Genomic DNA, 10988 nt, shown 5'->3' with positions numbered 1-10988 from the left:
AAGCAAACAACCATTACTTAGGTCTTAGCTGGTGAAGGCCGCCAAGAATGAATGTTTGGTACAAGCTCGTACATTCCTTTCAGCAAAACACTGTCAGAAATCTAAGGTTCAAGTCTGTACAATGGGGTGTATGATTGGGTAGGTAGGCAGCTGAGGCCATCATGACATATATATTGTCCAAGAACCTTTCAAATCTTCCATTTTAACCTTTCACCTTTGGAATAATCAATTAGTTGTTGATACAAATCCAACCAAGTGCCACTAAATGATGCATTAAACCATTCATTAACTATACTATACCCAACATGATTTTATTTAAAGGAAAGCAAACTGCCAAAAGGGTACGATCAAATGTGGATCAATTCGCTTTTGTAGTTTTGTTAATTTGGAAAGTGTCTAGCACAAGAAAACCCCATATACACATTGAAATATCAGAACTACCAAATTTGGTCGACCAAATCAAATTTATAAAGATGTAGGTAGCTTAATTGTCATCATCAACTAGCAAGAATCTTATATATTTAATAAAACAAAATAGTTTTGTTCTGGGGAATCCGGGATTAGCATATTGAAAAAAATAGAAATTGGCCGTCGGCTATATTTTCCAACTATTGAATAAAGACCCGTCATTATAGACCTTTTTGGCCACTTGACAAAGGTTGAGACTTTGAAGCCTCCAGGCTTATACTAATCACTTGATCTTCTAGATGACCGACATGTAATTGCAAAAATCTGCTATAGTTAATCAGCCTCGATTTTCCTTTAACATCAAGATTTAATAACTTGCACCGCAAGAATTTAGAAATATCAAGAACCAAGTATAAGAATCTGGGAAAAAGAATTTATCTGCACATTTAAATGTCCCTTGTGAACAGTACATAAACAAATACTGATATATGACCTAAAAATAGCTCCCCAATTCAATGGGAACTGTAACAGAGCAATCTCCATGACCTACTCCTAAGTTCAACATCATGATATCAAATAAAGAGGGAGGAAATGGGTCCTAACAAAAATGAAGGCAGCAAAAGATTTGGGAAAAAAAAAAATTGAAAGTGAAAAACATATCTGGGCTAATGGGAGAGAGCCTCACAGAAGACCTGTCCTAGTCTTTCTCTTCCCTACACCAACCGTATGATGGTATGAATAGACGCTTGATCTTCTGAGTTTCACTTTATTCTGATATATGTGATAAGAAATCAAGCAAAACCCCCTTTCCAGGAAGACCAATAATACTATCCTTCCAACCAAAAAATGCGGGCAGATTGCTATGTTACAAAACGAAAGAATGAATCTCATGCAGTGAGATCGATGCTGGTCATTGTCTGCAGAATTGAAGGTATGATAGTGATTCTGGAACTGGGAAGTTTTACCTATAAGTGAATTTTCTGTTTGTCTTCTCAAATAGATCTCAAAAATCTTCGAGCTGCAAAAAACTTCATGAATTCTGTATCAACGGCATCGTTTCCGGTCATATCTCTCCTGTTTTTAAGCTCCTCCAGATGCTCAACTATGACTCCAAGATGTGGCAGTTCCTAACAAAATCATTGGAGTAATTGACGTATTTGGTCCAGAATGGCCGAAGATGATCAAAGCCAATCTGCAACCAGGGTTTTGACTGACCATTATAGTGGATAACTGCAGCCTTCTCAACCCTTTCAATATTGGTGTTATTTTGATAACCCAATCCAAGCATGTGCCACGATGGATCAATTGAGTGAACATGACCTCTAAATGCAATTAAAGCTGGTGGTAGGGTTCCAAGCTTCCATATCGTGAGGTTTGACTTCAGATTCTGCACAGGAAACCCAAAAAATGTAAATTGCAGCTATAAATACTTATGCGCCAAATATTGATTTGCGCAAGTGGAAACTTGCAATTGAACATGACCTCAGGAACAAGATGAACAAAAACACAAAATGTGTGGGAGAAGCTTGAATACTTCAATTTTACCTCTTTCAGCCAGGAATGATAAGTCTCTCTTATATTTGTCTTTCTCCAGGCACTAAGATCAAAGATATTCATCCCATAAGCCCATGCACATTCTTCAGGGTCCAAATTCTTTGCTACGAGGGGATGGGAAAAATTGAAGTAGTTCCTGAATCGCTTGGACATTACCCACTCATCTTCACCTTTACAAGTTTCAACAGCTCCATTGACCTTTCCCCCAAGGTCAATGTCCCAAAGTGACGATAAATCTCGCTGAATCACAACATCATCATCTAGGAAAACCACCTTGTCAAGATTCGGGAAGAGCTGTCCAATATACATGGTTAGCACACTTACCTTTTACATTATTAAAGTAAAAGAAAATCTTCTATAGATTACAAAATAAGCATTGCTATCAAGTTCCAGAAGAAATAACCCCAATTGCTTAACTAACTGCCCCACCACAGCCACATACACAGCAAAAATAGCTAATTGCTCATAAAGACCCTAAGTTTCTTTTATATAAAGCACCGTTATAAAGAATGCTACTAACATGAATCGTTTCCCATAATTGTTGTCTAACTATGACAAATGGTACACTATTAAAAAATTTCTAAGCTTAAATATTTCTATATTTATCTTGTAAATGAGCTTGTCCTGAGAGTGGGAGCATTTTGATCTGACATTTACCCAAAACAGAAACTTCTTCATTACTAAGCATCATCTATTTATGATTTTATTCCATACTAAAAAAAATTCCAAAATCTCAAGGACCAATATAGGGGAGAGTTACCTCAGGTAAATATATGCGAAGATGGTTGAGTATGGATATGTATTTGGGACTTCTAGCCTGCAATTTAGATGCGAAAGTTCGTGGAGTTGTAGCACTGAGATTGGCCCCAGCAAGATGATTCCCATGGTAATAATCCCTGATCCCATTTTGATTTTCAACAGCTTCAAGGACTGGAACATTTTCTCTTGTTAACCAATCAAACTGGTGGACACCTTTCACTTCAACAATAGCAGGGGAGACAGGGTTTAGTGCAAACCATGAGTGCATGCCAGCGTAAGTTTTCTTGTCAGTAATGACATGGAAGACTATCTTTTCAGGTTTGAGAGACGTCTGGACAGCAGATGCAACAACAACTGAAGCAGCCAAGATGTTATCAGTTGATAGGATAAAGTGGTGGTAAGAGTTGTCAGAGAGTAACGGAAGTAACTCTGGAGGAGGCAATTGCTTCCTGGCATGAGCATTGGATGAATATTCATCAGTCAAACGCAAAGACAGACAGTGGATGCCTTTGGGTACAGAACTTGCCGCAAAGTGTTTGTTCATCAGCTCTGAAAACTTAGACTCTCTGATTTCCTTTTCAAAATTCTCCATCTACACAAAAAAAATAAAAAAGCTCAGCATTATTGTTAAAAGGTGACAACAGTTGGCTACAATTCAATTTTTAAGGGTAAATTTAATTTCTTTTAGGGGTGGAGTGTAGATTGTGTTTGATGGTGCCCCCTCTCTCTCTTTCATGCACACACCACACACACATACCACCCTGCCCACCAACCTCCCTTAAATAGTGAGATGTGACATAATATGATAAAAGATCTAACACAACCACTCCCACTGTGGAAAGAAATAATGTAAAATAAAGAAACATGAGAATAGTAACATACCATGGCTCTTAGCATGAAAGCAAAGGTCCTTGCATCATACTGGTTGTTCTTCATCTCAGAAACAAGTTTATTAAATGAATTTGGCAGCTTTAGACCAGCTGGGATTTCTTCAGTGTTCACTTGGTTGAGAATCTTGTAAAAGTCTCTAACCAGTCTCTGCAGTACCCCCAAAGAAATGCAAGTTAGATAATATGACAAGGGACTGGTGGTTTATTAAAATTAAAGCTCCAATATACCGTGTTTTACATGTTTTATAGAGAAAAAAAAAATACAGCATTTGGGTAAGAAAGTCAATTACCCCTGAATCATCAACCCTACCAAGAAGCCTTGGTCCCAAGCGCCTACCTAAACAATCTGAAATGGGGGAGTAAAGCAACAATGAAATCACAAGTTCAATATCAAAGTGCTGCATAAAATATACCACATGCAATCAGCATGCATAGAAAGGCAAACACAAGGTTTACAGTATAAAAAAGAAAGATAAAGGTGCCCATCAAACCAGGAAATATGCAAGTATATATGGTTGAAATACCAAAAAAACACTATGAAGAACCTAGAATTCAGAACTAATGTATTTTTTATCAGGGATACCTAACCTATTCCAGTAGGTGTCAACAATGTCAGCCCTTCTGTTTTAATTTTAGTCTAGGTATACGAAGCAGTAAATGTTGATCTTATTCCAAATCAGTTGCTTTAGATGTATTTTGAAAAGAGAAAAACCAAGGAAGATAGCATAACTGGAAATAGTCCAGCCATTAGCTCTAATAGTAGTTTAAAAGAAAACAGTCAACAAAACGAAGCCATTAATCCCATCACCCAACAAACCTAAATTTGAACGAACATATCAAGACCTGGAAAACAGCAATTACAACCAATGTACAAGAGATTCATAAAAGAACAGTTCAAACACTGAATTCACAGAATGTTTAGTCATCCATTCAACAAATGAAACTAGTGATTCGACCATCTTAAAGCATTCACCACAACTTGTTTGCTGTACCGACAGAAAATCTTTCCCATTCCACCAGTCAACACAATCACACCGACGAAGGATTGATTCAATTAAATCTAACCAAATATGAGATATGTAGCAAATGGCTTATTATGTATTTAACCACATAATGTGTAAACCCAATAATTGGAATTAGATTTAGGTGTGAATCGAATAGACCCAGTTAACAAAATCCAATAGGTTCATCAAATCAAGCCTAACATCAAAACAAGCAACTCGAGATCCAACAAACACAATCATACACAGACCAATTCAAGCAAACAAAACCATGAAAAACTAAAAGCTGAGATCAATACAACAGCAAATTGGGGATTCAAAAAAAGCTCGAAAAATCGAATAAAAAAAAAGGAGTACCAAATGAGGAGCACTTGTTGACACCTTCAAGAGTAACAACAGCAGTGAGAATGAAGACAAAGGGCAACAAGAAAGCGAGGACTAGAATGGTGTGGAAGACTGTTCTATAAGAGATGTGACGAGCTGCGACCTTGATCTTCATCAAGTCAATAAACCCATTGCTGCTCGAGATCGTTATGCTTCTCATGCTCGGCGAGAAGTGAAGCTGCATCGTCGTCTATGCAGCCCCAACAACTCCTTTTTGTTCTTCTTGTTCAAATCCCTATCACAACCACCCCAGCTTTTTGTCAATGCCACCCATGCCCTCACCATTAGATCCAAACCCACCAGCCCCAATACCCCAAATGCCTAAATCGAATTCAGATCTAGTTCCACGCCTCGAATCTCTGCTTCTTCTTCTGGGTCTTCTCAGAGACCGCATTGGAGATTCAAAGACTCAAACTTTTCTTCGCTTCTCGTCCCCTTTTCCCTTAATTTATCTCCTATTTCAGCCAAGCTATCAATTTGGGTTTCTGGGTCGGCAAACCATGGAACAAAGATCAAAACTTTGGGAGAGAAGAGAGAGAGAGAGAGAGAGAGGAGAAGAGAGAATGAAGAAGGAAGAGAGAGAAAAAAGTTAGGTTTTTTTGATTTTTTGTTTTTGTGAGGACCTCTTTGATTGGCTGATCAGTCCGATCTAATTTCGTTTTCCCGGAAAATTAATTAAATTTTAATTTTCTATTTTTTTTTTTTTTTTTTTTTTTTTAAGTCAAAACTCCAAACCGTGTTGTAGGGGAAGTTTGACCAGTGAGATGGATTTAGACCTAAATTTAGAATGACCAAATTTAGGCAACTAATGAACCTTCTTGTGGCCCTTGGAGTAATGGGTGTGGTTAAATTTAGTTGAGAGGTCATTCGTTGGGTAAAATAGTGAAGGTAAAAGTTAGGGGCCAAATAGTGAAGGTAAAAGTTAGTGGGCATATTTGGACAAGTGTGGGATTGGGATTGTAGTATAAACTATAAAGATGCAGTTGTGGAAACCATGAGCTTGATGGAAAGAGCAGTAGGGTAGGGGATCTCGTGTTGCACAAAACAAAGCATTTTCCATGCTTTCTTTGGGCACAAGAATGAAATTGATGCTAGATTGGGAATTCAAAGCTTGATAGGAGATTTGGTTATTATACCCTTTTCTCCAAAGTCATTACTTGGGGATCTCAAGTCCTTTTTTTGGTTAAATGTTGGAGATCTCAGGTCTTTGTTTAGTTTGGGAATAAGGCCTTTTCTTAGTTAAATGTTGCATATGATTAAGAAATCGGATACCCTTTCAAAAAAAAAAAAAAAAAATCGGATACATAGATTTAATGAGACATTTTATGTTTTTGGTGCTAACAGATTGGAAAAATGCTACACCTCTCATGACACTCTAATTTCAATGAATCCGTTTATTTATATTGCGAAAAACCGAGCGATTGTTTTCTTTAAGAAAGTCTTTTTATTTTCTTGGGTTATTATAGTACTGTGAGTGCTTAAAGAACATATACACTCCCTAGATCTAAATAACACTAACATATAAAATGTAAGAAGCAAGAATACTCTTATTGTTAAGTTAATAATAATCACTTACTATATCTCTAAAAGCGATTTTCTATTATCGATGTGTTAGTTTATCTCGTATTAAATATATCATGTAAAATAAAATTTGAGAAATAATAAATCAAGAGTTATAATTTCGTTATCAAACTTTAAGAGTGAACCCATTTTATGCTCGATGTCATTTTCGCATTTCACCTACAACTGTTGGATAAATTCAACTTTGGACCTCTTGTGCATTGTCGGCAATCTATTATCACCTTTGCAAATCAAAATCATGACCACATCAACGATAGGTTCTTCACCCTTGTGATGACTATGAATTGATCTTTAGCAATAAGAAAATGACCGAAGGTAAATCGTACAAGAAACAAAAAGTAAACTTGATGTGGTAATTGGTACAAAATCTTCTTAATTCAACCTCCACATGAATCTGACTAGATTTAGCTTTGATTCTTGTATCCACTGCACAAAGAGTACGCAAAGTGGAACTAGTCAATTCGTGGGGCTCGAATTTTTTTTGTATGCCTCATGTTGCAAGCTTTTGCACCAATACAAACTTTGTTGCTGCCACAATTTGATAATATGCCAGATTTTGAGAGACTGATAAGTTGGTATTGCGGAGCTTGTACCTAGTTGCAGCTGGCTGTTATAAGGAGTGCATAAAGTTTTTCTTTTGGCTAGTAGTGTCCTATAAAGCATATATATTATTTTTTTATCAAGTGTCATTCTGAACAACATGCTGGCTGAAATATGAATGTAGTATCATAGGTTACACAACCGGCCTGGCCGGGAATTAGAGAAGTTGGATTGAAGCGAGCTAGAAAAAAAACGTCTTAGGTTTGGTTCTTCACAAACACAAGGGATTGCGAATATTAATCATGTGTGATTTTCTAGTGATCGAGCGTATTGCAACGTTTGGTAAGTATAAGTTGGGGAAAAGGGAAACATACGCACAAAAAGGAAGAAATTAATATCCTTCAAGCAGCTTAGAAATACTTTTATTTTCTCTTGAAAAATTGAATCATTTTTATTATACAAACCACAGATATTGAGGAGTGAGATATCTTAAAACATTGTGGGGGTAAATTCTATTTGCTCAGGGTGCGTAGAAATGCCCAATGCCTGCCCTACTATGACATTGATTCCACAAAGCCCACGGACCATCCACATGCTAGTAATCTCTCTTTTTAGCATCTAACCACCTTTTACCTATGAAGAAAGGCATTGTTTCCTGCCGTGCGGGACAAGCTTTCAGACTCATTGGTTCTTTTCAGTTAAAAGATTAGGTCGTGGTTTGGCGAAGGCGACTACTCGGTTTTTGCTGGATGATCAAATTAATGCCAAGTCTATGTAAACGAAGAATGTTATGTATGGTACTATGGTGTGATTCACATTGACCATCCCTAAGGTCTGATAGTCTGGTTCTTCCACACAAAGTTGCTCCAATAGCACTTTCACAGAGTTAGGTGTTAGAGCAACTTACTAGTTTTTCTCCCCCTAACAAGACCGGTAATGTTGATTGGAAGTTTATCTTCCCCTAACAAATGGTTCGAAGAAAACTAGGTGACCATACCATATTCATGTGCAGAAGAAATGAAGAATACGTGGGCCTTTACCAGAAAAGAAAAGAAGAAGAATATGTGGACAATGTAGGGAAAATTTAGTAGGAAATCCATTAGAATTGAAGAAGACGATCGATCTAATATAATAAAGGAAAGCCTCAAAAGATCTAAATTGACTTTGGTAGATTTACAGAAGACTATGTGCAAATGTTGTCTGCAAAAATATTCATAGAGAGAAAAAAAAGCTAAAGCCAACTTCTTGATACAACACGATCTTATTAATATGATCTTGAGTTTATAATCCACAACACAAAGCAAGGTTAAAATGTTCTTTTAGTATTTGCAGTTAAGGGAATGGAATTTCTTAAAATACCTCACAAGGCCTTACAAAAACTTTAAATGAAGTCTTACATAAATGTCTAAGATCAATGTAAAATTAACATAAGAGTGAATTAAGAGTTACGTTTATAAAGGAATCCAAAATTTGGATTATCTTTACAATGATGAAACTTTGGAGTCCCTTGATTTTCCATATATATGAAAGTTTGGTTGGTGATAGGGCCCTTTTGATTGTAGTTAAACTCTATTTTCTTATGGGTTCTTGACCCATAGCACCAAAATAGGTTAAAATTAGCCTACTTACACCACTAAGAAAATTTGGTTCCCACTAACCCAATTTAATAGCTAAATGACGATTTTGGGCTCTAAAAAATTAATAATTACATCTCGGCCACTTTATCTCTCTCGCCGTCTCTCTCTCACATCTTTGCAAGTTCGACGAGTCTATCTCTCATAACCGATCCGGCGATCTCTCTCTACAAGGAAGACGTGGACGACTCTCTCTCATCACCGATCTCTTTCTCTGCAAGGACGAGGACCCCAACGCTGACACCGACGACGAGGATCCGTCTCTCTCTGTGTGTGCAAGGACGTCATCGACGACGACGACGAGGATCTTAATTACAAAAACTCCGAGTCCGATCCCGACCTTCTTCCCCGCACTCATCCCTCCATCGGCCCTTTTCCCCGTCGTTTTCCAGCACCGACGTCGTCGTCATCATCTTCGGCATCACCGGCGTCATGTTCCACGTTTGTACTTTATCTCTCTCACCTGTCATCTTCGATACCGGTGAATATTGACATTGCTCAGGTCGCCTTTAAGCACCAACAATCTGGACCCAAGCTTCTGGAGGCTCAAATCCAAATCCACATTTCGGTCCGAGTTGCAGAGCAGTGAGCGGACGTTGGTTTTTTTTTTTTTTGGTTTCATTATGTGCGATGCTCTTTTTTTTGTTTTGGAGCTGCATACATTTAGACTTGTCTCGATAGAAGCATTCTTGAAATCTGACAATTGAACACACCTGCACCTTTTACCATTCAATAGGTTCGATAAACTTGTAGCATGATTGCATGTCAGAGATGCTAGACCATAATTTTGATTCTTGATTGTTCATCTTTTTGCTTGAGAAGTATAGGTCTGGCGTTCATAGACTTTTCCATCTTACCATGAATTTTCTTCCTTTTTTTTTTAACGGTATATGTTTAGCCAAAACAAAAAAAGTGTGTGCTTGCATGGAGCATCTAATCTGTAAGAATTGTTGCTGATATTGAAGTTGTTGCTCTATGTAATTATTCTGTTTTGGCTTCTTTTTGGGTCGTTCAGATGTCTATTGCCCTCTAATAGATGTTTATTACCCCTCTATTGGAGGGCAATAGACGGCTATTGGGGGGCAATAGACGGCTATTGGGGGGCAATAGACGTTTTGAATTGATGTAATCTCCTTGTTTTTCTTTTCTGTAATCAAAGTTTTGTTTGTCTAAATTTAGGGAGATTAGTTCTCATTCTAGCAACTGAAAGTCATATTGAGGGGCAATAGACGTCTATTGGGGGGCAATACATGGCTGATAGTCGTCTATTGGGGGGCAATAGACGTCTATTGGGGGGGCAATACATGGCTGATAGTCGTCTATTGGGGGGCAATACATGGCTGAAAGTCGTCTATTGGGGGCCAATAGACGTCTATTGCCCCTCTATTAGGGGGCAATAGATGTCTATTGGGGGCAAAAAAACTTTCCGGTGAGATTTTCAGCAAATTCCGGTGGGCGGCAGCCGATGACCGGAATCCGGCGACCGGTGACCGGATTCCGGCGAAAGTTGGCCGGATTCCGGTGAAAGTTGGCCGGATTCCGGCGGCCGGTGACCGGATTCCGGCGGCCGGTGACGGGCTCTGGCGAAGTCTCCTATGGTTTCTCTCTCTTCCATTTTCTCTATTTCTCTCTCTAAGTAACAAAGGGGTGAGGGGTAAAATGGTATTAAAAAAAAATTAAAAACAAAAAAAAAATCTTAATGGGGTATTAGGGAAGACTCCCTTAGAGTGTATTGGGTAAGAGAGAATTAAAAAAACTTAATGGGGTAAGTGGGAAAAAAATCCCTAGAAATGGGGTAAATGGACAAAACCCCTTTTCTTATTTTGTTGTAATTAAGTGTGTGTTTTCACCCCGTGATTGTAATCAGGTGGCGCATTTGGTAGCTAAATATGCATGTTTGGATATGTTATAGCCCATCTTGGTTGATTATGGGTCAGTTTGGTATGGATGCGTTTATAAGATAAGTTGGCTTATGTTGTAATATGAGAATAAGTGGTTGTAAACTAAAGCAATTGAGTGTTTGGTAAACTAAATTTAAAAAAAAAAAAATACTTATAATACTAAAAACAGTGACAAAATATTTTACTCAACTTTAAACTAAAAGTGCTAAATTAAAAAATAAGCTACTTCCATAAGTTAGGTAGAGTGGACTTATATATGCTTTTGGCTCTAAAAGAGCTCTAGCTTAATATATATATATATATATATATATATATATATATATACAGATTTTATCC

At 37.6% G+C, this 10988-nt stretch overlaps 1 protein-coding gene across 2 annotated transcripts; it reads right to left on the bottom strand.

Moving 5' to 3' along the window:
• Nucleotides 1-819: 819 nt before the first annotated feature.
• Nucleotides 820-5616, bottom strand: LOC133726308 (probable galacturonosyltransferase 14). 2 transcript variants are annotated; one of them, XM_062153832.1, is made up of 6 exons: nucleotides 4994-5616; nucleotides 3902-3957; nucleotides 3604-3759; nucleotides 2723-3313; nucleotides 1954-2256; nucleotides 820-1795 (listed from the first exon to the last, which is right to left on the bottom strand). In XM_062153832.1, exons 1-6 carry the CDS (start codon nucleotides 5178-5180, stop codon nucleotides 1511-1513), a joined length of 1578 nt encoding a protein of 525 aa, XP_062009816.1. In that variant the 5' UTR covers nucleotides 5181-5616; the 3' UTR covers nucleotides 820-1510. The 2 variants fall into 2 exon arrangements, with proteins under 2 accessions (XP_062009816.1, XP_062009815.1); XM_062153831.1 differs by having other exon boundaries at nucleotides 4970-5615.
• Nucleotides 5617-10988: the final 5372 nt, after the last annotated feature.

This window comes from Rosa rugosa, chromosome 1 (genome assembly GCF_958449725.1).
Source record: "Rosa rugosa chromosome 1, drRosRugo1.1, whole genome shotgun sequence".
NCBI lineage: Eukaryota > Viridiplantae > Streptophyta > Magnoliopsida > Rosales > Rosaceae > Rosa > Rosa rugosa.
Note: the sequence above shows the minus strand (reverse complement) of the source record. Positions and strands in the feature narration are given on the sequence as shown.